The sequence below is a fragment of the Rhinolophus hipposideros genome, assembly GCF_964194185.1.
Source record: "Rhinolophus hipposideros genome assembly, chromosome: 1".
Classification (NCBI taxonomy): Eukaryota; Metazoa; Chordata; class Mammalia; order Chiroptera; family Rhinolophidae; genus Rhinolophus; species Rhinolophus hipposideros.
The window spans coordinates 108,377,140-108,404,277 of NC_138047.1; the positions used below are offsets into that span (position 1 = coordinate 108,377,140).

Below are 27,138 nucleotides of genomic sequence, written 5' to 3' on the forward strand. Positions count from 1 at the left end.
GAGGGCTCAGTCCTGTGCTGTGAGCAAGAGTCTGGGGCTGGAGGAGGGTTACCCTCGGTGGGGTGTGCGGCTGCCCAGGGTCCCCGGCGATCCCTTGGCTGGGCCCCACCTTCCCTCTCCAGCTGTCACCAGTGGGAGGAAGGGAGGGAGGGAGGGAGAAAGGGGCAGAGAGGGGGAGGGCCCCCCCACTCCCCCGCACAGGGAGCCTGGCAGCCCACTCACCGGCACACGGCACACACGAAGCAGTCGGGGTGGTAGGTCTTGCCAAGCGCAGACACCACCTCGCCCTCGATGAACTGGTCACAGCTGAAGCAGCGGGTCCCATACAGCCTCTGGTAGTCACGCGTGCAGATGTACTCGCCCTGGCGCACGAAGAAGCCACCCTCGGCCAGGTCGCAGCCGCACACTGTGAGACAGCGTGTGAGGCCAGTGTTAGCAGGCGGGACCATCGCCCCGGACCCCACAGGCCCCAGGTGGACCCACCACACACAGCCCCCACCACACACACACAGGTTCACTGAAAACCCTGGGGGGGGTCAGGTCCAGGCACAGACTCCAGCTCCGGCCCCTCAGCCTGGAGTTGAGTGGACTTCCTTGTGGAAGCTTCCCCAAGGGGCACTGACCCGGGAGGAGAACCAGGCTGTGCTCAGGTACCACCGGCCTCCCTCCTTCCCTCCCTCCCTGCTGGACCCCACCAGGGTGCAGCGTGCTTGCCCCTGAAGCCTTCTGCTACTCCAGGCAGGCTGTCCCAGCACAGAACAGATCAGAAAGGCACCTACTATGCTCTAGGCCCTGTTCCACATGGGAAGGGCCCGTGTGGCAGAGGACAGATGAATCCCTGGGGTCAGCGCCCAGACCACGGCAGGCTCCCTCAGCCCTCCCTCGCTCCTCCTACGGCGTGGACAAGGCCAGACCCCTGCAGGAGGGAGGGAGGCCAGGGACGCTTGGCCCTAACACACACCTCCTGCCCCAGAAAGCTGCACTGTAGCACTGCGTGCAGGTCTGGGGGACTTGACCGGGTGGGGAACGGGGCCCTTGCCCTTGGCTCAGTCGGCCAGTCAGTGAGCAGGACACCTGAGCAGCCACCCCACACTCCCCCTCCGCCCCAGGGACCCGTGGGAGCCAGGCATGATTTCAGAGGGAGCACCCCTGCTGCAGTCCCAGAGAACACCCTGCGGCCGGGCAGCCCGGGCTCCTCATGGGTCATAGTCCCCAAGCCAGAGTCTTGAAAAACCACGTAGCCTTCATACAGTTTTGAATCGACACCTAACGGTTTTCATCAAAACATTAACTGATGGCAAGGCCTGTCATTTCCGGCAAATTGTAAGCACTGGCATCTTGAAATCTCAGCACATCCAGAGGAGTGTAGGTGCCAAGGCGAGACCCCCGACATCGACTTACAAAACCCACCGCCGGGCTCTTATTGAAGCAGAACCTTCACCTCATCCCGTTTTGGCCTGGAAAGCCTGTTTCCATCCTTCCCCCGCCCCGCAGAACTGGAAGCGCATGTCATGAGTTTTAAACACTGAACGTGCGTGTCGTGTTCTCTGCAAACAAAACTCCAAAGTCCACTAGGAATTTCTGTGGTCACAAGGCTCTACATGCTCCATGCATTATCCGGGGTTGAGTTGTTACCATTACAAGTCTTAGCACGAAGCTATCACAGCACGAGCTGTATGTTTTGATAAGTTACTAGTCAACTCACAAAGTAAATCTTGTCGCACGCAGCTCGCGCTGACTGGGGGCTGGTGTCTGGGAAGTCACTGCTGTCTGGTCAAGGAAGCCCGACTTTCCACCTGCGCCTTCCTTGGTGCCCTGGGAGTTTGGGGGAGAGGGGCCTCCTGGCCGCCTCCCCCACCACTGGCACCTTCCCAGGAAGGTCACGCAGGAAGAGTATCTGGGGAAGTTTGGGGTCTGGAGTCTCGGGGTCCCCCAGGCCAATCTGCTCCATCTGGCCTGTGTAGCAGGGCTTCTCAGCTACGTACCCATCAAGACGCACCCCCCCTCCCAGCCGTGACCTGGGGGCTCCGGCGGCCCTGCCAGGTGGGCCCCCCTCAGCTCAGCCCCCACAGGGAGAGGCCATGGCCTCTCCGAGTGCCCCTGTCCCCTCACCCGGGCCTCAGGGCTGTGTGTGCCGTGTTCCGGCTACAGCCCCCGGAGCGGTGGGAAATCCGTCATTCCTCTTCTGGGGGGGGGGGGCTTTGGATAAGGTGAGACGTAAGCTGAGAGGCCCTGGGCACATTCCTGACCTCTCTGGCCTCCTCGTTCCCACCTGGAGCACAGGGCCTGCTTCAAAGGTGAAAATGCAGCACAGGGGACCCAGCGCGAAGTAATCCCCGAGTCAGATGGAGGCCGTCCAGGCCGCGGCTGAGCTGGTGTCACTCGCCCGAGAGGCCAGAGGCCACCCATTCTGAATCCTCACACCCACCTGAGAGTGAAAACCCTTTGTTCAAACTTGCATCGTGGCGCGGGCCAGGCAGCCGTACCCCAACTTGGAAGAACAGACTATCTGGGGCCTTCTGCAGAGAATTCCTGTCTTTTTCTGCCAACGCCGCCCAGAACAATTGCGCTCTTGAGTGACAGATCTGCTCATGGACATCCCGACCCTGGCCTCTGGCTAATTTTCTAGTCCTCAGAAGGATACGAAGGCATGCACTGTTCTTTGAAGGATGAAAATGCAAAGATGGGCCATGCGCCCCATTAAAATGACGCGAGTCTCCATCCCGGAGGTGCTAGGAGAGGAGTAAAACGGCTTTCCAGCCACACCAGCCCCACAGGCCGGGGCCGGCTGGTGCCACCGCTCCTGGTTACCTCTGCTGCTGGTGGGACTGTGGCCGCCCAAGCACGCTGGGGTCCGGGCCAGACGGACGAACCCAGACCTCTGCCGCTAAAAATAAAGAGTCCAAAGTCAAGGATAATTTTAAAATGCCTAATCAAGACAATATGTTATTACATTCTACTTTGCCCATCGGATTAGCCACGACTAATACGAGTGTGAAGCAGCCGTAGGTGACCCTGAGTGTCGGTCCCTGGCATTCACTGTGGTCATTTATGAGAAATGGTCCGGAGGGGCGGGCAGTAGTGGGAAAACACGTCTGGAATACCATTTGGCACTGACTCTGAAGGCCGTTCACACCGCTCCCAGCCTTTGACCAGCAGTCGCTCTCCGGGGACTCTGTGCAGAGGAAATGAGCAGGAAGACCCAGACATTGAGCTGTCGGTGTCGGCTGCAAACAGTACACTGTCAGGTAAACGATCACTGGCCATTGCAAACAGGCTGTGGGGCAGAGTCCTCAGTCCTGCCTTTCCCCGCTGTGTGACCGTGGAAAGCCACTGAACCTCTCTGAACCTTAGAGTCCTCATCTGTAAAATGGGTTCACCATACCCATCTTGCCTTGTTGTCATAAGAAATCAGAGATGAGGTGTAGGAAACCCACTAGCCAGGTGTGCCGGGCTGGAACCCATGTGAACGTCCGACAGCAGAGGGATGGCCAAGTTCATGACGGGCCTTGCATTTGGAGGTCTGTGGGCAGATGTAGAAATAGATTTGAAGAGCTTATCTGATGGGGAAAGGGTTCCACAGTCCTTTAAGTGAATAATTCAGGGTACAGACGTATGGACACAGCATGAGTTCAAATTTAAAAAGACTGGCGCACAGATGAGCTTGGAGGGCTGAAAACCAGAAAACCACCGGGTGGTCAGGTGACACATTCTCCCGCTCGCCCCATGCTTCTCTGCACTGGTGCGTGAGGGAGGGGACGGCAACTAGCATTACGACACAGCAAAGCCGAGGACTAGAGGTTTGTGCGCCCTGCCTGGGAGCCAGCGGCCCAGGACTCGCCTGACCTCTGCCTCAGACTCTCCATCTGGAATAACAGGCGTGTCATCAGAGAGTCCTTTCCGCCGTGAGTTTCCATAACTCTGCCACGTGATCCCTGGTTCCTGTCGCACCCTGCGTGGGTCCAGCTGTGGAGGACGACATGTGCTCTGGGCCGGAGGAGGAGGAGGTACATCCGGCTGGAGCTTTCCTTTGGTGTGGAAGCCCTTGGTGGGTCTCCCGTAAATGCCCTGGGAATGCCCCGAAAGGTGAGTATGCAGGAATTTCATACCCTTCCCTTGTCGCGCCCTCCACGCTGGCCAGAGCAGTCTCCGTCTGCCACTACCACGTTACAGGAAGGGCTGGTGGGCTCTCCTCCCTGGACACGCAGCCATCCCTCCCTCCTGTTTCCTCAGCTCTTCCCATCATCCTGGATGTGCTCCAACCCACTGCTGCGCTCTCTCCTTCCCTCCCTCAAGTCTTCACTCAAAGGTCACTCCTCCGGGAAGCCTTCCCTGACTACCCAATTTAAAATAGTACCTCCCAGCCCCACCTTTGTCTCGTTCCTCTTCTTCCCTTCCCTAGCACTCCGCTTTCTAGCACATAACAAAATGCACTTATTTATTCTGGCCGGTGTGTGTCATCTATCGCCCTACGACATGACCTCCACACAGACAAGAATGTCTGTTTTGTTCGTGGATGCGTCTCAAGCAGCCAGAACACCCTGCACATAGTAGGTGCCCAATAAATAATTGTTGACTGGCAAGCGAGGTTAAGAAACATGTCTAATATCGACTGAGCCGAGGGTGGCAAAGGTGGGATCTGAACCCAGACCTTAGGGCCTCAGAGCCTGAGCTTGGGGCAGCTGCAAGGGAAGGATAATTACGTCATGCTTTCATGGCGTCCCCAGGTAAACCGAGGCACATCGAACCAGTGCCGAGGTGGCAGGAACCCGGCACACTGGGACCTCTCCAATCAGAATTTGACAGTGGCTCGGTTGTCTTCTGACCCCGCTTTGGTTCCACTGGAGACACCCCCACCAGGCAGGGACATGACTGCCGTCAGTCGCCTCCCTCCACTCATTTTGCCGGTGGGGGTGATGTGTGACCCAGTTCTGGTCAATGAATCACTGGAAGTCCGTGGGGGAGCTCAGGGACAGGGTTCTCCTCCCTGATCACAGGGCGCAGTGTGCGAGGGGAGGGTCCCCGTGTCCGTGCACGTCGCCCCCGCCCCCGCCCCAGGGCTGAGTGCCCCCTGTGAGGGTGTGATGCTTGGTGCTACAGCAGCAGGACGAGGGAGGAGCGGGCACAGCAGGGGTGGGGAAGGGGAGGAGGAACGTGGGTCTTTGATGACCTTGAGTCATTAAACTAACCACCTCTGGGTGTGAGGGGCTCCCTCCAGGCTGCGTTGAGGTGTTCAGTCTCCATGCTGCTTAGGACACTATGACTTGTGTGTTCTTTTTACTCACCCAAAGGCACCCTCAGTGATTCATGGGCTTTGCATGGTTATGAGAGCCTGGATAAAAGACCAATCCAGCAAGACTGTAATTCTCATGCTTAAACAAACACAGCTTTTTAGTCTTTCAGGAAATCTCAGCTGCTCTGCTGCCATTCTTCCGCAGGGGAAGGAGACACACACCTCAGAGGACAGTGGCCTGCCCCCGTGACACGGCGGGGAGGGGCTGCACAGTGTGGAGGCCCCGTTCCCACCTCCTACCAAACCCCGAGGGTCAATTCAGGTGATAGGCTGGGTTCCAGGAGTCTAATCCTTGTATTGCAATCCTAAGGTCTGCGCTTAGACTATCCTTTTAAATACAGTGGGCACGTCCCCTCTGCGTTTTAAGGTGAGCTTTAAAAGAGCAACCTAATGGATTTTGCTTTTCAGTAATGTAGCAAATGCTTCTTCCGGAGAGTAGAGATAATTAAGCCAGACCAACTCCATGATGGACTGGGAAGCTCTGATGAAACGCAAGACAAGCTTCAGGCAGGGCGGGGACACCGACCAGGGTGGCGGTCACCTTTTCCAAGGAAAGATCTCCCTCGCACGGACGCGTCCCCTGAATTCTGGAGCCGAAGGTGGCGAATGCAGCGCCATGGGCGCAGGCAGCTGGACTGAGCTCCTGTCCACGGAAATGCTTACGGCACGGCATGCCCCCAGCACCACCGGGGGCAGCTCCATTCCTCCCCAGAAAGCGACGCTTCCCAGGAAGTGCCACAGACATGCCCCTCACCTCGTCTCTCCAAACAGTCCCCAAGCCACCATCCTGGGGTTGCCCTGGACCCCACTGCTAGGACTCTGGCAGCCTTTGTCCAGCTGGGGTAACGGGGCACCTGGGCGGCCAGGTGAATTCACTGGGGGCTGAGCCAGGCTGTGGATAAGCAGGGGAAACCTGGAATGCGGGTGATTCAGGGGGTGTCAAGTAAGTCACTCACAGTGACGTCCCCGAGAGCCACCCATGCCCACAGATGGAGCCACAGCACCTCTGTGGGGTTGGCCCCCAGGGTATGCCCACCCCTGCCAGGAATGGCGCAGCCCCCATGGGTCCAGGGGGAGGCAGGCTGGTGGTGCTCCTACATCTCCCTAAGCCACGGCCCTGCCCACCCCTCCCCCATATCTCCCCTTTGCACTCTGACCCCCTGCAGGGCAAGGAGGCTTCAGGGCCTCTCTGGATCCTCCCTGCAAAGCAGCAGAGTTGTGGCCAATGGTTCTCAAGTTTTCTTTTCAAACTACAGGCCTCTCACACAGTCTTCACACAGAGCCCGTGACAATGATGGGGCTGTAGGCAGAGGTCCTCTGGGGGCGGGCGCTTACCTGCTCCCTCACTCTGCCCCCGGAGGCGGCCCCACAGAACCCCCAGGATGAAGCCCCTTGTATGGCGGCCACGGGCAGGCCTGGAATCAAGGCCTGGACAGGCTCCTACATCTCCCAGCCTCAGCTGCCCTCTCTCAAGGGGACAGTCACACGTCCCTCGTGCGGCTGCTGGCACAGGGACGAGTCTGGGGCCCCAGCCTCCTCTCCCGGCTGCTCGGCTGCACTCAGCAAACCACTGACCCTCCCCACAGGTCCAGGCTGCCCACACTCCACGCCGCACACACTGCCTCTGCCACCTGGACCCGCCTGGCTCCCCTGTGACTGGTTGGTTTCTCCTCTCTCCAAGTTAGACCCAAACACCACCTCCTCTGTGATGCCCTCTCTGGAAGCTTCCGGAACCTTCCTGTGCCCCCCTCCCAGCACATGGTTTTATTACTAAAAGCGAACTTTCCAAGTTGTGTTGCATGCCTACCTCAGCTAATACACTGATTCCCTCCCCAGGCCTCACCAGTCAAAGTTAAGCTGGTGCCTTTTTATGCTTTAGCGCTTTCAAGAGCCTCCGCTCGGCCCGGCGCACAGTAGGGCCTCCTGGGATCCTCTGTGCAGCGAGTGAATGTAGCCTGAGATGACTGAACAGGGCTGCGCAACATCCACAAAAATCACGTCACTCCATTACCTGTACGTGTATGTGGCACATTTCCCAGTTTTGTTTGCCCCCCGAAAGCAAACCCTCATCGCTCCTAGACTATGTGAGGTTCATGATGGCTAACGCTGCATGCACCGTGACAGCCGAGGAGGACATCCTCTCAAACCTAGGAAAGCGGGCGTGACCACACTGCTCACTGCAGAGAGGTTAATGGTGTTTGCAGTCCCATTAACGCAAGCCCTTTAGAACCGTAAATCCTTTGGGTCTGTGCCCAGTTGGTTGGGTTTGCTTATCCCGTCCCCCAAATGCTATTTTTCAAATATTTTTTGGAAACTAAATGCAACTACACGGAACCATTTCTACACAATTGATATGCGTTCACGTCAGTGCAGGGAGGACGGGAAGGGGAAGGGAGCCTGCAGCAAAGGCCGGCTCAGATACATGAAGGTCTCAGGGTTTCAGGCTTTCGTTTCTTTTCGTCTTTTCGGCATTATTTGAGTTTAGTGTACTATTTACGTTATTTTTTACAATCAGAGAAAATTAAGACAATTTTCATTTGGAACACACAGTAATGTTCTCTCACTACTCCAGTGGGGTTTCCGTGCGGCCCCGGGCAGTTTGTGCCCCGACACTGGTGGGGTCATGCCGCCCACAAGGACCATGTGCCCTCTGGCTCTGGGGCCCAGGTAGCCACCCTGCTGTGGCCACTGGACCTGAATCCGGGAATGCTGCATGCAGTTGTACAAGGACTCTCCTGGGGACCTGGCCCCTGTCCTGACCCTCCCCACTTGGCCAGATTCCTCTATCACCCCCGTAAGTGACGCAGGCCACACTGAAATGATCACACTGCTGTGTGAAGATTCTGGACTCTGATGACTTCCGAACACCCAAGATCCCAGGAGACACTCTGTGGGCCCAGAACCGCAGCTGCAGGCCCAGCTGTCCCTGTGGCCACTGCAGCCAGGGCACCGGCCAGAGACGCTCGCTCACCTTTGCAGACAAAGCACTTGATGTGGAAGTACTTGTCCTGGACCCGCAGCACCTCACCCTTGCACACATTTCCGCAGGTGTTACACAGGATGGCTGTGCTGGGCGGCTTCTCCAGGGGGCGGTGAGCGGCCTGGGCCTCTGACACTGTCGGAAAAAGGAGCGGCATTAGAGGCGGCGTTCGAGGGTGCACGGGCCAGGCACAGGGGGAGCGGAGCAGCAGCGGGGTGAGGACACGGGGCCCACCCCCCAGCACAGTCTGTCCGGTAGGCTGTCAGGGGACAGACTCGTCTTCTCCTTCTCCTTGGACACCAATAGGAATCGGCTAACGCAAGAGGCCATTGGTCAGCCCCCAGAGGGCAGACCTGTCCCCATGCTTGTGAGCACACCTGCAGGGATGCGATCACCGGAGTGGCCGGGTCCCCTGCTGCCTTGACCTGGCATGACCTTGGCCCTCCAGGGTTCAGAGCTGCCCACCCCCCCCGCTTCTGAGCCAGGAGAACTAGAGTCCTCTCCTCTGCTCGCACACTAACTAACCCGCTCCTGTGGCCGCCATGTTCCCTCTGCGTCCTGGGGACACTGACCTGACTATTGGTGCTGTCCCGCCTGAAGCCAGACACAGGTTAGGGTGTTTACAGGGCGCTAGAGACCCACAGAGGCAGGTCAGGGTGGACAGTTAGGGGCCCAACGGGGGGCTCCTGGGGTCTGGGCGGGGCCGTCGGCTCCTCACCACTTCCTCCAAGGGCGCCTTCAGAGGCCAGCGTGCAGGACACGGCCCCGCAGGCCTGCTCCTCCAGGAGCTCCAGCCCAGCAGTGGGACAGCGGTGAGCAATAGTCACACCCAAGTGACAGAGCCGGGGCCAGGGGAAGCCCTGGGGCTGGGGACCAGCTGTGTCCCAGAGGAGTCACTCGAAACGTGAGGAAGAGCTGGTAGTTGGATGGCGGAGTTGCAGGCTGGCACGGAGGCCAGCCGGGCAGAGTGCAGCCCGAGCCAGGTTACCAGCAGGCTGGACCCACTTTCCACTCAGGACCGACCCAAGACAGCCACACCTGCTCCCCTAGCCTGTCACCTGGGACGCCGCCTTCTAGAAGCCCCCCAGCCTCCCCCAGCCCCCATCAGGACACCCGAGCCCCCTTTTCTCCACTAGGAAGCTCTCCCACCCCTCTGCCTGCCTTGGGGTCTCGGCCAAACGCAAGTGATGGTGGCCGACCCCACTACGGCGGGTTCTGAGTAAACAGACTTTGGCTTCTCGTGTGTGGGGGGTTGTGGGGGTTGAGGGAGGGTCTTTGCCTTCTCGTGCGCGGGTCTCCACTTAGTTCCACACCTTCTAACTCCACCCTCCAGTGTTGGTCGGGGCCCCCCGGCCTGAGGCTGAGACAAGCACAGGTGCGGTAGGGTATCGGGCAGTCCCGGTGGCAGGAAAGAGGTGGGGGTGGGAGACGAGGCAGGGAAGGCAAGAGCCACTGACAGGTTGTCACTAAGCTGGTCACTGCTGTAGGCAACTGGGTCAGCCCCTTGGGGGCCCTCCAGAGAATCGTGGGAAACATACCTAGATCGCCACTCAGAAGGAAGGAGCCTGGGGCACCTCCTATCTCCTGGGTGGGGTCACCGCATCCCCCCATTTCTGGGCTGCCCGGTGTCTGGGCTGAGTGAGTCTGAGGGTTTAGCAGAGGCCCAAGGCACAGCAGCCAGGGGAGCTGCGGGCGCCTGAGGTGGGAAGTCTGTAGTGTAGGTGGGCTGCCCCCCTGGCTGATGCCTTGGAACTCTAGGGGGCACAGGGGAGGGGGCGGGCCCAGAAAGCAGCTGCCACACGTCACGTGACAGTTACGTGTATTCTCTCTCTCTCCCACAATTGCTTAACACTAGCATAGGTCGAGCACCAAGCCTGGAAAGTCTGCTCATCCCTGTTGTAAAAAACGAGGTGGATCTCAGACAGAGGACATGTCTCCATCCAGTTGCCGACCTGCCCCGATCCCGAGAAGCCCACCTCCTGACAGCCCCCAGTCTGGCCGGAGCAGGGCTCCTCTCCTCTTCTGCACTCCCCGCCCCGGGGGGGTGGCACGAAGGAGGGCCCCGGGCCACGCTGGGGACAGCAGGCCTTCCGAGGAGGAGGGCTCTGCATAACCCATGGGTAGGGGGGTGCCAGCTATCGGGACGAGAGGCTACACTGCCTGGAGAAGCAGGTGCAGGAAGGCGAGCAGCACCCTGGGCCCAGTGGCAACACCGGCCTCACATTTCCAGAAAAGTCAGGAAACTAACCAGCAGACCAGACAGTGCAGAGATGGGCGAGGGCTCGTGAGCTGTCTGCGGTCCCGGAGCCATGGTGGCATTTCCAGCTCTGAGCTGAATGTCAACAGCAGGCTTGCCCCACGCTCCTTTTTCCTATGGAATGGCAGAAACTGCCTCATCAATTATTTAACAAAATGGATGGGAGGAGGCCGGCAGAAAGTGAGGATTTCCTGGGCGTGAATTTAAAATTCCCCGTGCAGAGCGAGCCACTGGCACCTCAGACAGCGAGTGCCAGCTCACGCCCTGGCCGCCCAGGGCTCACGTGGGGCTAGCAGGCCACTAAGTCACCCTGGTGACGTCCAAGGTCAAATGGAGATGGGGGTACACAGATTGCCAACACTCTTACCGCCTCACCCGTGAGGCATACGAAGGACACTCTCCACACGTAGACAAGGCGCGGTTTTGTGCTGCTGGAAGTGGCCCTGATCCAGCGTGCGGGAACAGCCCACCCACGCTGGGGCCGTGTCAGAGCCCTGGGGCACGCGGCTGCAGGCCCAGATGGCCTGGGTACCGACCGCCCCGCCTCACCTCCTACGTGCTAGACCCGGAACTCCCAGACTCCGTCTGTCTGTCCTTCCGCCATCAGCCCTCTACCCCCATCACCTGCCCCAGGACCTGCGAGGACCATGGGCAGAAAGGGGCCAGCAAACCCTGAGTGCTCGGTACACAACAGCTCTCCTCGTTGACAAGACCTCACGGACTGACGTCACCAGTTTCCTGGTTACGGGAGGTATTTTGGGTTGTGGGGGGGAAGCTGCTTTAAGCCATGGTTTGGCTGGGAGGACCCCCCTCCCCCCACCGGGAGCATCTACAGGCTCCTGGGGCCTCTGGGCACAGGTGAGAGCCGTGGTGCTGCCCTCCTGTGGTAGGAAGTAGACACTGCACCTGGACAGCAGACACCTGTCTTCATGCAGGTACCGCCTCCACAGGTGTCCCCTCCGGCCCACAGGTGTCCCCTCCGGCCCACGTCCCCATCGGCCCGCTCGGCCCTGGGATCACGTCTGTGAATCTGGTGGATTTATGGCGTGGGACTTTCACCCCAAGATGGACTCGTTCCTCCTGCAGCTGCCCAACTGCGAGGAGAGGCCCTTCCCTGTAAGTCAACCATGCGTGCGGGGGCTTCGCAAAGGGTACCGCTCCTCACAGCAGCCAGCAAACAAGTGCTGTCATTGCTGCTGCTGAGCGACCTGAGGCTGGGACAGGTGGCCCGGCCAGTACACGGCCACAGTACACGGCCACAGTACGCGGCAAGAAATACATCAGGACCCGACCCATGCCTGGCAACGCCCAGGGTTTTCTCCACGTGGCCCCAAGTCAGGGGTGGGGCTGTTCTGGCCACAATTCATGTCTGGTGTGCGAATGTTACAGAAAGAAATCAAACGATGAGAAGACGTGGAGGACACTTACAGGCATGTGACTAAGTGAAGAAGCCAATCTGCAAAGGCTACACGCTGTGTGGTGCCAACTACCTGACATTCCGGAAAAGGCAAAACCACGGAGACAGGGAGAACTTCAGCGGTTGCCAGGGAGTGGGGAACAGGCCGGGATGAAGAGGTGGAGCACGGAGGGCTTTCAGGGCAGTGACACCGGTCTGTACGACACCGTACTGAAGGATTCACGGCGTTACACACTTGTCCAAACCCGCAAGTGACCCTCATGTACACTATGGACTCAGATCATACCCATGTAGCAAAATGGGTTCATCAGTTGCAACTCAAGTACCACACCAAACGGAACCAATGCGGGACGTTAACAGCAGGGGTTTGGGGTGGGTCATACATGGATGGGCCCTCTCTGCTTTCTGTTCAATGTTTCTGTCGGCTAAAAACTGCTCTGAGAATAGAGTCTGTTAAAATGTCTAAAAGACAGAGAAACAGAACGACCACATTCCCAGACCTAACCACAGGCGGCAGGTTTGTTTCACTACAATTTCAAGATTGGCTCCAACATTTGGTTTGACGAGTCCCTAACTGTGATAATAACACAAAACAAACTCAAGTGGTAAGAATCAATCACACAAGGGCTGTTGTGACTATTTAGTCCCGCCCGTGATAATGAAACCGCAGCACAGTGAACCCCACTGGGAATCAAAAGAATTATGACTGGGAAAGTGGACCCCTAAGGCTCGCTCTCATGAGGGAGGGATGCGGCTTGCTCGGTGTTGGGAGGGCCAGCTAACCGGAAATCGCTGAGGTCCCTCTCCTACAACCCATCCAGGTGGGACAGATTCTCCTTTGCCACCAGGAATGGGGCCTGGAGGAGCTGTGTGCTGCGAGGAGCTGGGACACAGCCAGCAAGGCTGGGTTGGGACCCATCATCTCCAGGGACAGCTATGTGACCTCGGAGAGCTGACTAAATGCTGAGAAGCCTCAGTCTTCACATCTGTGTATTGGAGCTTGCTCTCAGGAGGCTCTGTTTAGAACCCAAGGGAGTAAAGAGCACCTGGTGCAGTGCCTGGAAGGTATGAGCCTCAGCTGCTGGCTCAGTCCTGTCGGGGTCTCAGAGGCAGACCAGCAACTTGGGGCGGGGGCTGTGAGGAAGGGGACCTGGAGTTCCCAGAGGGCCACACGTCACTCATGCGGTTGCCTCAGTGGATTGCCTGAGCTCGGCCTTCACACGTGGGCTCAGCTCAGTGGGATGGCAGGGAGGGCGAGTGGGAAGGGGGACAGTCGGTGCTGATCCCAGCTATGCCCTCCCCAGCTGCCCTTGGGCAGCTCACATGCTCTCCAGGAGACTCGGTTTCCTCCTTTATAAAACGGGGACAAGTACTGTCACAGGCAGGACCCTTGTGCAGATCAGGTGCCTGCTGTGTTGTGGGGGTGCAGGAGGCAGGCAGCGTGACGGGGACTGGAGGTGGTGAGGCTGCCCCTCCAGAGATGGACCGATGGTAACGTCTGGGTAGGTGGGGGAGGTCCCCTGCACCCCAGCACCTGTCCCAGCTAGGCTCCATTCCTCCTGATGCCCCGAGCCTCACTGGCCCTTGGCTTGGGGAGCAGGAACGGCAGCTGAACCGCACAAACGCCACTGCTAATGCTGACATCAGCTCTCAGTGCCGTCGCCCCTTCTGGCGGATGGACCTCCTGAATATTGGCGGGTGTCACTGGGCTTGTTGGCTTCTTTACTCTGATAACTCAGACGTTGAAGTCCTCTGCGCCACAAGCTGGGGGAGCGCACTTCCAGTCTGGTCACCACTTCGTGGTACTGTGTTGACATAGGCCTGATGGTGGCAATTTCCCACCTTCATGCAGCCGCCACAACCAGAAGCCCCGTGTGGTTACCAGTCATCAGACCTGGAAGGCACTGTGCTGCCACCTGGAACGCGTGCCTGCGCTGCCTCCGTGCTGCTCCACAGGACCCAGTCCATGCAGGTAACACCGGGGACCCTACCTGCTCCAGACAGGTATCTGCCCGACCCCTCGTGCCGCCCTGCGCTGTGGGAGGTGGCTGCAGGTCATGAGGACTTCCTTCTGACGGCAAAGCTGCAAGGCACATGGCCAAAGTCCACTGAACGCCAGATACTGAAATCAGGAAGCTATTCTTATTGCTGTTGTTTGCTGGTTCATTCATTCATTCACCCAGCAAGTGTCTGAGGACCTACTATGTGCGTAGAATGTGTCAGCCCGGGCGATTTCACAGGGACAACTGACCCAGTCCTGGCCCCGTACATTCTCTGGTTTGGTCCAGACCACACCCCCATGTCACATGAGGACACTGAGGCTCGCAGGTGGGTGAGGGTTCGGCTGGGGCCCCAGCTCAGGTGCGTCCGAGGCCGGATAACTACAGAGGTAAGCCCAGGGCTGCGGGCAGGCGCAGAAGGAGATGCTCCGGTGCGCAGTCAAGGAGGGCGTCCAGGAGGAGGTGGTGGGCGGAACCCGGGCGTCTCCCGGACAGCAGCAAGCACACGTAGGTGCTCACCGCCACCGACCCTGGCACGACGGGGACGCCTGCCCACGGGCCTGCCGCCTCCCCTGGCCTGGAAGCCCCCGGGGCCCGCAGCCAGCTCCGAGAAGCGTGTGTCCCGAGGCCCGGTCCTGGGGCAGAGCGGCGGCCGGCTCCGTCCTGAAGCACCGCAGGTCCCCGAGCGTCCCCGAGGCTGGCACCGCGTCCGGCACAGGCGTCTCGGCAGCCGCTGCTCTGCCCGACGCCCCGCCCGGAGGACCCTGCACAGGGCCCGTCGGGTCCAGGCCCGCGCCGCCCCGGCTGCTCTGCCACGCGTGGGGAGAAGGCACCCGTCGCACGCGCGCCCACCGCCCAACCTACTGAGGGCCGGCCGCTCACTGTGACCGGGACCGGGAGCTGCGCCCGGGCGCCCCCTCCGCGTGGCCGGGCGCCGCGAGTCCAGCACGTGCTCCATCCTGAGCGGCCGGCGCAGCAGGCAGTCCCCGTCCCCAGGGGCTCGCACCGACGGTGGAGACGGGGGACAGAGGTGGGAACAGCCCACGCCGAGCGCCCATCGCACTGAGGCCTCAACTCCGGGCGCAGCGACGGCCCCGCGGGACCTGAACCCGCAGCCCTGTGTTCGGAGCCCGCGCTCCCCAGCCGAGCCACCGGCCGCCCAGCGAAGGGCCTTCCGAGGCTGGGGAGACGGTGCCGGGCGGGGCCGGCACAGGGCGGGGGCTCCTTCCAGAGGCAGCGGCGGGGACGCGTGTGGCCGTGTGGCCGGGAGCAGCTCCGCGGAAGCTCGGCTCCACGGGGGCGCCCGGCTCCCCTCGGCCTCGCCTGCCATCCCCGGGACTCTTCTAGCTCCAAGCCGCTGGTCCAGGCGCCCTCGCCGCCCACTTCCCCGCGCTGTGTCATCTCCCCCCCGAGGAGCAGCTCCCCCTGGCCGGAGCGGCAGCTGAGCACCTCGCGGGTGGCACTCCGGAAGAGCAGGGCTTGGCGGGCACCTGGGCCCCCGCAGCCCGACACGCACAGGAAACGGCCAGCGGCCGGCAGGTCCGCGGCTGGCCAGGGCCAGAGCTCTGCCCAGGGCCCCCAGGCAGTGCGTGTCCCCATGTCGCGCTGCCACGGGCCAGGGCGGCTACCGCTGAACCAACAAGTGACCTCGTCTGGGTCTTAACACATGCCCAGAGCGCAGCACACAGCAGATGCCCAATAAGTGTTCCTTAAATCTAATGGGAAACAGGAAACTCATCTGGTGACTCAAGGACCATACGGTGCACGGGCAGGGCGACGACAATCCCAGCGGCATCATCTTTCGGTTCCTGTGCCGGGGCTGTGCCAGGCACTGCACTTGGCGATTTCCGTCAACAGCCCAGGTCACAGAGCTGGAAATGGCCAAATAGCCCAGCTGGGATTTGCTCCCAGGCTGCAAGATCCCAAGCCCATTGTCACCTCCCACCACGAGGGTCCACAAGGGCTGAGCTAATTCCACCAGGACGCCTCACTCCCCCAAGGTGTCTCACAGGGGACACCCCTTGAGTGGGAGCCGGGCAGGCTGGGGGACCTGCCGTCATGCCCCCAAGTGTGCATGGCCGGCTCCGAGTCACCAGCCACCCCCTTCCTGCTCAGGTCTCTGAAGATGGGGCCGTAGCATCGGCCTAGACACATTACCCGCCTGGATGGGGGCCACTGGGCGCCACCAGCAAGTGCAAACAGCCCAGCAAGGCCCTTATCTTTGAATCCAGCCAGGATGGCCACAGAGGGTCTGAGAGGTCACAGCCCCCCCCTTCTCCTATCATATTACCCGGGAGGGTGTCCAGATCCTGCTGTGTACCTGTCACTTTTAGTGCAATTATCCCCCTGAAACCGCTAGGAGAGGATCCTTTCTTCAGCACAATTGGGAACAATCCTGTCTTGACCATTTTACAGCTCTGCAGATGGGGCTCAGTGTATGGTTTTTTTTTAAATGTGAATTATATTGAGATATAGTTCACATGCCATACAACTCACCTATTTAAAACACACAGTTCAGAGGTTTTTAGTGTATGAGGTCAGACAATTAATTTTGTGAACTCATCCTAGAAAAAGTGCTACACACCTCACTGCTGAATATCACCATGGTCACCTTCCAAGTCCTCCCCTTGGGAAGCTGTGCACCCACGCCAGCGCCTAGTCCACCCTTCAGAGCAATGTTGGAACTCCTTTTCTGGAATGGCCGTCAGAGCTGTTGTCGTATTACCCTTGATGTCCTGAATGTCATCCAAATGTCTTCCTTTCAATATTTCTTGTATCTTTGCGTAAAGACAGAAGTCGTTGGGGGCCAGACCAGGTGAGTAGGGAGGGTGTTCCAATACATTTATTTGTTCACTGGCTAAAAACTCCCTCGCAGACAGTGCCGTGTGAGCTGGTGCATTGTCGTGATGCAAGAGCCAGGAATTGGTGGTGAAAAGGTCAGGTCGTCTAACTTTTTCACACAGCCTTTTCAGCACTTGCAAATAGTAAACTTGGTTAACTTTTTGTCCAGTTGGTACAAATTCATAATGAATAAGCCCTCTGATATCAAAAAAGATGAGCAACATTGTTGTAATGGTTTGCGAATTTAATTGTCAGACCTCAGATGTGGTCTTTTGCGTCTGGTTTCTTTTAGCATCATGTTTTCAAGGTTCATCCACATTGTAGCAGGTGTTTTGTTCCTTTCTATGGCTGCGTAATATTCCATTGTGTGAACACCCCCCGTGTGCCCACTAATCCGTGGAAGCACTGGAGATTGTTTCCACTTTGGGGCTGTGAACAAGCTGCTGTGACCATTCGTGCATGAGCCCTGCTGCATGGCCATGTCTGCCTTCTGGGTACATACCTAGGGGTGAACTGCTGGGCTGTATGGTCACTGCTTAACCGCCTGATTTTCTCCTAAGTGGCTGCACCACGGGACAGTCCCACCGGCAGCGATGCAGGAGGGTCCAGTTTCTCCATGCCCTTGTCCACACTGGTCATTGTTTGTATTGTTGAACACGGCCGTCCCAGTGGGTGAGAGGTGGCATCTCAGTGTGGCTTGACATGCATGTCTCCGGTGATTAGTGAGGCTGAGCACCTTTTCATGCACCTGTTGGCCATTTGCATGTTTTCTTTGGAGAAATGTCTACTCAGATCCTTTGTCCACTTAATTTTTTTAAACTATTTTTTTTAAGTTTTATTGGGGAATATTGGGGAACAGTGTGTTTCTCCAGGGCCCATCAGCCCCAAGTCATTGTCTTTCAATGTAGTTCAGCTCCAAGTCCAGTCGCCGTTTTCACTCCTTAGTTCCAGGGGGCGCAGCCCACGATCCCATTTGGGGATTGAACCGGCAACCTTGTTGTTCAGAGCTCGCGCTCTAACCAACTGAGCCATCCAGCCGCCTCCATTTAATTTTTTAATGGCTGATTTATAAGAGCTGTGTATATACTCTAGATACAAGTCCCTCATCAAATGCTTCACAAATACTCTCTCCCATTGTGTTTCATTTTCTTTACAATGTTCCTTGCAGCATAAAAGTTTACATCTGATGAAATCTACTTTCTCCGTTTTCTTCTGTTGCTCGTGTTCTAGGTGTCACATCTAAGAACCCACTGCGCAGTCCAAGGTCGCACAGATTGGTCCCTGTTTCCTTCTAAGAGTAGTATTGTTTTGTCTGGCTGGTTTCAGCTCTTACTATCTTCACATAAACAGAATCACATTTCCTTTCCTGCTGTTTGTGTCACAAGATGCCGGTTCTCACCTGTGACTCGGGAACCACAGTGCTCATTGCAGTGGTTTGTGCTCTCTATCACATTACTGGCGTGTGCTCCTTCCCGTCGGTTCTTGGCGATGGTCTGGGGAAAGCACAGTGGGTGTGAAAGACACTGTGTACTCAGCTGAGCGCAGAGACCCGCCCGACCTCCGGCGTGGAAATTCCATCTGGGAAACAGGCATCATCACATGCCTCAGCTCCTGGAATCCGCTGGAACTTCCAGAACAATCCAGTATACCAACCAGGCCAGGGGGAAGTCACCTGAGCTCAAGCTAACTGGTGCTCAAAGGCCAGGAGACAGAAGCCCACACAGGGCCGGTCAGGCCGGCCTGGGGGAGCCCCAGCTACTTGCTTCAGGAAATAAATATGGAGTGTCTGCTACGCTTACAACACCTGGGGTGGAGGAACCATAATCCCCCCCATTTACTGGTGGGGTCCTTGAGGCCCCTGCACAGAACACAGACATTGCCACCATCTCAGCCCAGAGCTGCTCCTGTCAGGAAAAACCCTGGAGTGTGAGGCGCTGACAGGGAGATGTGGGCCAGGCATCCTGGTCCCCACATCTGGAGAGACCCGGTGAGCTAGAGAGGAGGACACCAGCAAGAGGAAAGCTCTGCGATGGCTGCCCCCAAAGGAGGCGCCCACGGGCACTGATGGAGGCCTGACACCAGAGTCAGGAACATTTCAGGGTGGAGGCCAGGAGCCCGGTGCTGCGCACCTCGGCTCACAGAGGGCCCCCCTGCACACCCGCACTCTCTCTGCTTCTGGGTCCAGGCTCCCTACCCGGGCACCTCCCTCACCATGTCCTCCTGCCACCTCTCCACGAGTCCCCCAACACCGCCCACCCCCCAGCCTTCGCCTCCTGTCACCCTCACCCAGGCCACCCTGTCCACAGGTGGGCTTTGAGTGGATGAGAAGGTACGTATTGTTCCTTACCTACGTAGCTGATGGGCCCTGTTCCTGGTGTCAACACCAAGAGAACTGACATTCTCATGATATTCCTTAAGGCAGGTCTCTCAGCCTTAGCCCAACTGACATCTTGGGCCAGGCAGCTCTTTGCTGGGATGCCAGCCTGTGCACTGTGGGGCACTGAGCAGCTTCCCTGGTCTCCACTCGCCAGGTGCCCGCAGCACCCCCTGCCCAAACTGTGACAACCAAAAATGTCTCCAGACTTTGCCACGTGGTCCCTGGGGAGCAAAATCGGCCCTGGTTAAGAACCACTGCCTTAAAGAACAAGAAGGAGAAAGAAAAGGAGGGAGGACAGGGGGGAGGGGAGGGGGAAAGAGAGGGGGGAAAGGGGAGAGGAAATGGTGGTGAGGGAGGAAGAGAGGGAGGAGGAAAGGGGCTAAGGAGGGGCTGGTGCAGAATCTGTGGGCCCAGTGACTCTGCCCAGCCAAGGGGCTCTCGGCTCTGATGCCTGCCACTTCCCCTTCTTCGAGTCTCAGCTTACTCATCTGTAAAATGGGGTCACTCCACAGGGCTGTCATCAAGCATCCATAAGAGAAAGTCCCAAAGGCCGGCGCACGTCAGCACTCACAGGTGCTGGCCGACACTATATTCATAAACAGCAGAGCTCAGGTAGACAGAGGGCATCCTATCATGTCAGCCCCCCAGAGCTTATTCCTGGGGCTCAAGACTTCTAGTGAGAAAAACGCTCCCTCCGCCCCAGCCGGATGGTCTTAGTACAAAGGGCAGTTTGGGGCCTTACCCGCCTCTCCTCCGGGCACCCCCATGGAGCATGGCCTCCTCGCAAGGGCTGGCAGCCGTGGAGGCTGCGGGCGGCAGCTGGACGAGTAGGGCAGCCTCTGTGGCCCGCCCAGCTCCGATGGACACGCCCTCCCATCACACTGAAATAGACTCCCACCACGCTCCAAAGGCGCACCTGTTTCCCAGGCATCCGGGAAAGGGGCTTTGAAAAGACACGCGGGGGCGGGGGAGAGGGGGCTGGGAGGGCCAGGTCCATTCACTACCCTACACGTGCCAGATGCCACATGAGTGAGCTCACGCCCGCCCAACAACTCGGTGTGGGGGGTTACAGCCTGTGCCAGGGTCCTGCAGCTGCCCAACAACCCACACACTGGGGCTTCAACAACAGACATTTCCCGTCTCACAGTCCCGAAGGCCACAGTCTAAAGTGAAGGTGTCAGCAGGGCCGGGCCCCTCTGGAGGCTGCATGGGGGGCTCCTTCCTGCCCCTCCCAGCCCTTGGTGGCCCCAGGCGTTCCCGGGCTGTGGCCGCAGCGTGCCAGTCTCTGCCTCCGTCTCTACATGGCTTCTCCCTGTGTCTGTGTCTCCTTTCCTGTCTCTCGTCAGGTCAGTAGGCACTGGATTTGGGACCCACCCTAACCCAGGAGGACTTTGTCTCCATGACCATCTTCACCACATCTGCAAAGACCCTTATTCCAAATAGGTCACACACAGAGGTTCCGGGTGGACGTGAACTTGGGGGGACCTACTTAACCCATTACACAGCCCCAATGTGCCAGAGGGGAAACTGAGGCCTGGGAAGCTCAGGTGACGGAGAGGAGGCCCCGGGGCACGAAAGCCAGCGTTGCGTTCCTGCTCAAGTGTGGCTGACCGCGTGGTCCCTGAGGTGTCCCCGTTCTCTGTGATGCCCTTCTGCTAGTTTCGGCTTTAAGATCTCAGGAGATAGAAATGTTATGTGACCTGCCATCATGTAGGCAGCACTGCCTTGGACCCAGCACATGGCCGCAGACAACCCACGGGCACATGACGTGTGCCAATCCAGTCATTAGCTAACCAGGGCCAGGGGCCGCAGCTAAGAGCCCAGGGCAGTACCACTCGGCCCTCGGAGCGGCTCTGGGAGGGCTGAGTGGCCCCTGTGATGGCACTCAGCAGAAAACACCACCCCCAGCAGCTCTCAGGAGTCGGGAGCAGGTGCTGGCAGCCCCACTGCCCAGTCTGACTTTCATGAGTCACACCCAGTAGATGGGGATGGTAACCGCAGGTCACTACAGGAAGTGGCCTGGAGCACCACTCCCACAGCCCAGCGGACCAACAAATGGGTACAAATTAGGCATCCGACGCAGTGATCCAAGTATCCCCTTTGCTTATAAATGAGAAGAGTTTCCCCTTCATTTCTCCTGCTATCTATGCCCTGTGGCCCAGTGCCCAGCTTGGGGCAGAAAACGGTGCCAGCGACGATGACAACAGCCCCGGCCGAGCACACAGCAATCCCATACACTGCCTCATGCCCAAGCAGGAATCACATCCTTACTTTCTCAAGGAGGAAACTGAGCAGAGACAGGTGGCTCCCAGGGCTGAGGGCTGGCGGGGGTACCTGCACCCTGCCCTCCCCCATGGTTCTGGAGGGGGCAGTGGCACCTGTGGAGAGGAAAGGCCCCCCAGCCCTGAGGGGGTCCTTTGCCCCATGGCCTGGGCTGCAGAGGTTTCCAAGGTCACCAGTGAGATCAGAAAGCAGCAGGCAGGACCACAGTGGGCTTACGCTAACTTGAAACTAACACAGCTCATCCTCGGGCTGTGGGTGGCTGGGCTTTAGGGAAGCTGTCCACTCCCCTCCCACATGCTGCAGGGTGAGCCCCTCTTTTCCTCTGAGGATGTGGGGCGAGGAGGTAAGGCCAGAAATGCTGTCGCTATGCCTGTCCCACCAGAACCTTCCTGCTGATCTCAGGAAGAGTCACAGAGAAGCAGAGCCGGGGCCCAGAAAACCCATAAACCTTGGAGTCAAGGACACTGGGGACACACACTTGGAGCCAGGCTGTCCCCAGGCAGTGGCTTCCACACTGTCCCGACATCGGTACACAGACAGCGGTATCACATCGGATGGTGGCCCCACACACACAAGTGTGCCTGCCTGTGGTGGACGGGGTTTTAAACTCTCCCTGCTTCTCCCCCCCGCCCGTCTCATCTGGGGGACAGGGTAGCTTCCTGTGCCATTACCAACCGTGTGTTTGCCCACCTGGCTGGTTTTGGCCAATGGCACATAGGTGGAGGTGACAACGTGCCAATTCCGAGCCTAGGCTTCATGCATTGCAGCCTGCCTTATTGTGTTTCTGCCTTTGTATGAGACCACTCGGGCCAGCCTGTGGGTCCAGGAGGAAGGTGTGAGATGGAGCCGAGCCGCCCCACCACACAGAGACCCCCCCCGGCAAGGCAGCCTGGTCAGCTGAGCCCCGGCCAGTCTGAGGGCCCCAGGCGGGGATGGCTGACTGCTGATTCATGCCTCCAGCGTTGGGGATGTTTGTTTCACGGCGTATCAGCTTCCCGTGGCTGCTGTAACAAACCGTACCACTGAAAACAACAGAAATGGATTCTCTCCCAGTTCTGGAGGCCAGACATACAAAATGGGTCTCACGGGGCTGGACTGAAGGTGTCAGCAGGCCTGCCTCCCTCCAGAGGCTGAGGATTTGTGCTGGCCTCTTGCAGCTTCTGGTGGCCACAGCGTCCTTGGCTTGTGGCTGCCTCACCCCCACCTCTGCCTTCACGGTCAGTGGCTTTCTTTCCTGGGTGTCTGTCTGTATTCTCCCTCTGCCTCTTCTAAGGACAATCTGACTGTATTTAGGGCTCAGGTGGGTAATCCAGGGTAATCCCCCCATCTCAACATCCTTAACCCCATCTGCAAAGACTCTTCCAAATAAGACAGCACTCACAGGGTCCAAAATAAAGACCTGATATACCGTGGAGGGCTCATTTTTCAGCCGACCACACGTAGCAACAGTTCCTATGATATGTAAATACATAACACAAGTTTTTCCATCAAACAGTACTTACCCTTATTCCTTGTGATGTGCTCTCTATTTTTCTATTCGATTCCACCTCTTACATAACAAACACTGCTGTGACCCACTAATCTGATTCTGTGCCCACAAATGGGTCGCCCCCTGCAGTGTAGAAAGCTCTGTCCTAATCCTACACCAGCACCCCTGCCAGGGTGGGGACCTGAGTGAAAACTATGATGATTTAAAGTAAAGCAGAAATGCGCTCTTTCTGTACAGTGAGGGGGTGGGACTGACAGGTGCCAGGAAGGACGACCCCACCTGGAGGAGAGGTCCCGCCGGGCCTCATGGACAGTCCTCCCCCTGCTGCCCCCACAGCAGGCTGCCTCCCATGAGCAGTCTGGCTTATCAGGGAGCTGGGGGAGGGGCACTGACCAGAGAGGAAAGGGGGTATGTGGTCCCAAGTGGCCTGTCACCCCAGTGCTTCCTAGAGCTCCACCCACACGCAGATCCCTCCTGACTCACCTTTCCCAGCAGAGCCCCTGCTGCCCCCTCTAACTCACTCTTCACCCCCTGCCAGGCCTGTACTGCCCACCAATCACTATACTACTGGTAGTGATGCCTGCTCACTTCATTTCCCAACGCTGCTTCAAAGATGAGAAACAAATGAGAGCGAGGGCTTGAAAATGTTACGACAGATGGAGAGATCTCAAGGTGACTTTAAAGGAAGGAACACACCAGCACTCTTTCAGGGACATAAAAATTTAGGTCTGGAGGATCTGAAATATCCAGTCCCTGGGCAAGGATTCCCAAGGCCCAGCCCTAGCCTCTCCTGAGCTTTCAACCCCCAGTACCAGCTGCGTGCTGGACACCTCCTCCTGGAAGCCCCCCAGGCACCTCACAGTCGGAAAAGAATACTCACTCCATGCGTCCTCTCTCACTCACCGCTCCCCATCTCCCATCAGAGCCACATGTCATACACCAATGCCCTTACCCAGCTGGCTCCCCTTCTGCAGCTCAGGCAAAATTGGGTTTGCCACCAGCTCCATTGCTCAGCAGCTGTGTGACCTTGGCCCAAAGATTGCAACTCTCTGAGCCTCAGTTTCCTCATCTGTAGAATGGGGATTGCAGGGAGACTTAAATAAGAGGAACTATGTGGAGGTGTCTGGCCTCTCGCCTGCCATATGGTGGGCACTTGGTAACTGGCATTTTTCTTTCCCAATTCCTGACTGTATTAGTTTCCCATTGTCTCCATAATGAAGAAGCACAAAGTGGGGGGCTTAAATAACAGAAATCTATTCTCACACAGTTCTGGGGGCCAGAAGTCCTAAGTTACGGTGCCAGCAGGACCGTGCTCCTCCTGAAACCGCTAGGAGAGGATCCTTCCTTGCTTCTTCCAGCTGTTGGCTCCTTTGTTACTGTGCACCCCCAATCAGAGGTGGGGGTGAGGCAGCCACAAGCCAAGCTCCTTTCCTTGCAGCTGCGTGACTCCAGTCTCTGTGTCTGGGATCACATGGCCATCTTCTCTGTCTCCTCTTCTCGTAAGGACACCAGTCATATTGGATGAGGGCCCACCCTACTCCATATGACCTCATCTCAACAAGTTATGTCTGCAATAACCTTATTTCCAAACAGGGCCACATTCTGAGGTAGTGGGGTTAGGGCTTCAGCAGCGAGTCCAGGGCTCCCTAAGGTTGAGGACATGCAGGGGACCCCAAGGTATCCACAAGGAGCTGGCTGCACTGGGAACCCCCCAGAAGGCAAGGGTCGGGCTTATCAGCGGAAGTCCCATACACACAGCAGAGGAATGCGGGCCGCCCAGTGCTGGGCATCCATCCCATGCCGAGGACAGGTTGGCCCGGGCAGCGTGCAAGGTGCAAGGTGCTCTGGGCCTCATCCCACATGGCACGGGCAGGTTGGCAGGGGACAACGTAGCCGAGAAAACACAGTAACATTCAAGCTGACTGTGATCAGCATAACGAGGAGGAAAGCGGGGAGCAGCTGCTGTGGGTGCAGCACAGGGCAGCAAGGCTGCACTTCAAAGACTGAGAACAAACAAAGGAGGGGGTAGGACAGCCCTCCAGAGGGCCAGCAGGTGTGGGGACCCCAGGCCAGAGGAGCAAGAGCAAGAAGAAGCTGTGGAGAGGTAAAGGGGTCTCATTCTGTCTGATTTCATTCGTGGGGTCATGGGGGCCCCCCAAGCAGGGTGCACAAGGCAAATCAACCAGTGAGAAAGACATAAGGGAGGTGATGGAGAATCTGCACCCCCATTCAGAGACCCCCTCCCTGCCACTGCCTGCCTCTGTGCCCAACCACCACCTGCACACCACCTCCCGGGGCCCCTGCCCTCCCACTGCCTCCCACCCCCGCCCAGGCCCCATGGGCAACGCCACCCCACGCTCAGATCAAGAGTGATTCATTGCCCTGCCTGACAAATGCAGTCTACACGCCCATCCGCCTCCTGAGTCAATAAAGACAGACAAGCATCCCCACAGAAAAATAAGCAAAGGAGAGACCAGGAAATTCACAGCACCAATGGCCCGGAAATGTAGAGAACTGCTCTCGGGCACTCTAGTACCCGGGAAGGCAGATAAAGCAGGGAGGTGCCCTTTTCCCATCAGTTTGGCAAGTCTGAAAAGATTGACACTGTCCTGTGTTGGGCTAGGAGGGGGCGGGGACAAGGGACTGTCATGCTCCTCCCTTAGGTAAAGGCATAATTGGGGCAGCCACCGGGGAGAGCTGTTTGGATAAAGTATTCCCATTTAACAGTTCCACTTCCAGGAATAGCTCTTCTAGGTCTCCGCACTTGGGTGCAAAGACATACGGATAAGAATCCTCAACTTGGGCGGCCGGTTTGCTCAGTGGTTGGAGCACAGTGCTCATACCACCAAGGTCATGGATTGAGTCCCACATGGGCCAGTGAGCTGCGCCCTCCACAACTAGACTGAAAACAATGACTTGACTTGGAGCTGAGCTGAGCCCCCCAACAACTAGATTGAAAAAACAACCTGACATCCTGGAAAAACACACTGTTCCCTAATATTACCCAAAAATAAAAAAATGAAAAAAATGAAAAAGAATTCTCATCTCCGCTCGGGGCACACATGGCATGTGAAAATCCTCCTGAGGGGCACACACGTCCCAAGGCAGCCTCTTGCCAAAAATGCTCATCCCGAATCCGTCACTCACAAAGAGACCAATGCAGATTGTGGGACAATCCACAGCACAACAGGCCTGGGCTCTACAAGTGTCAGTGGCACAAAAGAAAAAAGCGGAAAGGTGAGAAGAGCTTTCTAGAATAAAAGAGGTGAAAAACACAGAGACAAGATAACTGATTGCAGGGCAGGATGGCTCCTGAAGGAGGAAAAACAAATAAGCCTCTGTGAAGGACACCGGGGTGGGGGGTACAGGCCCGTGTGCTTTCTGCAGGTGAAATTCTGGTACAGACATGTGCCAACTGCTCAGGGGCTGTCAGGACGCACCTTTCAGATGGAGAGAGAGAGAGAGAGAGAGAATGAGAGAGAGAGAGGGGGGGGGGGAGAGCCAAGTGCTACAAAGTGTGAATCCTTGAGGCACCCAGATGAAAGTATTACAAGGTGTTCATTGAACTGTTCTTTTTTCCCCCCAACTTTTCTATATGCTTAAAATTTTTCAAAATAAAACGTTGGGGGGAAAACTGATGAAGAAAACAATGCCATTGGAAACAGGACAGAACATAACCTGCCACGTTACCTTTAAAGATCCCAGAGACAGACCCTGGGCTCAGAACCCCTGGCTTTGCGACTGAGGAAACACTCTCCTCTCCTGGGCCCGTTTCCCCAACTGCAGCAGAATTGGCAAACATGCTCATGTGTTTGCACACACACACGTACACACACGTGCACACATGGCTCCTGGAGGAGGAAAACCAAACAAGCCTCTGTGAAGGACATACACACAATGCATGTGCACATCATGTATGCGCACACGTGCCCACCCACAATGCATGCACACACGTACACACACGTGCACCCCTCTGGCACCTGTGGCAGACATGGACGGTCGATTGCCTATTCTTTGCCTCTGTGTGAGTCAGTCCCCCATCCCAGAGGTGGCACCCGATGCGTCTCGTTCAGCACTGCCCAGGGCAGGGTGGAGAGCGGGCATGCTCAGTGTTTGGTGGCCAAATGAATGACCGAGAAGATGAACGTATGCATGCAGCCAACTGGGTGCTCTACGAGAAGTGATGCCATGCGTTCTGAAT

At 57.6% G+C, this 27,138-nt stretch overlaps 1 protein-coding gene across 25 annotated transcripts in view; it reads right to left on the reverse strand.

Annotated features, from left to right (window-relative positions):
- Nucleotides 1–27,138, reverse strand: part of ABLIM2 (actin binding LIM protein family member 2) — a 123,857-nt gene that overhangs the window by 80,205 nt on the left and 16,514 nt on the right. For all 25 annotated transcript variants that reach the window (XR_013993907.1, XR_013993908.1, XR_013993909.1 and 22 more), the window contains exons 2-3: nt 8,265–8,408; nt 223–406 (exon numbers count right to left, since the gene is read on the reverse strand). Coding sequence is in view for 13 of the 25 variants with exons in the window: in XM_081058127.1 (XP_080914253.1) it covers nt 223–406; nt 8,265–8,408 (328 nt within the window). In the remaining 12 variants the exon portion in view is untranslated. The remainder of the gene's footprint in view (nt 1–222; nt 407–8,264; nt 8,409–27,138) is intronic.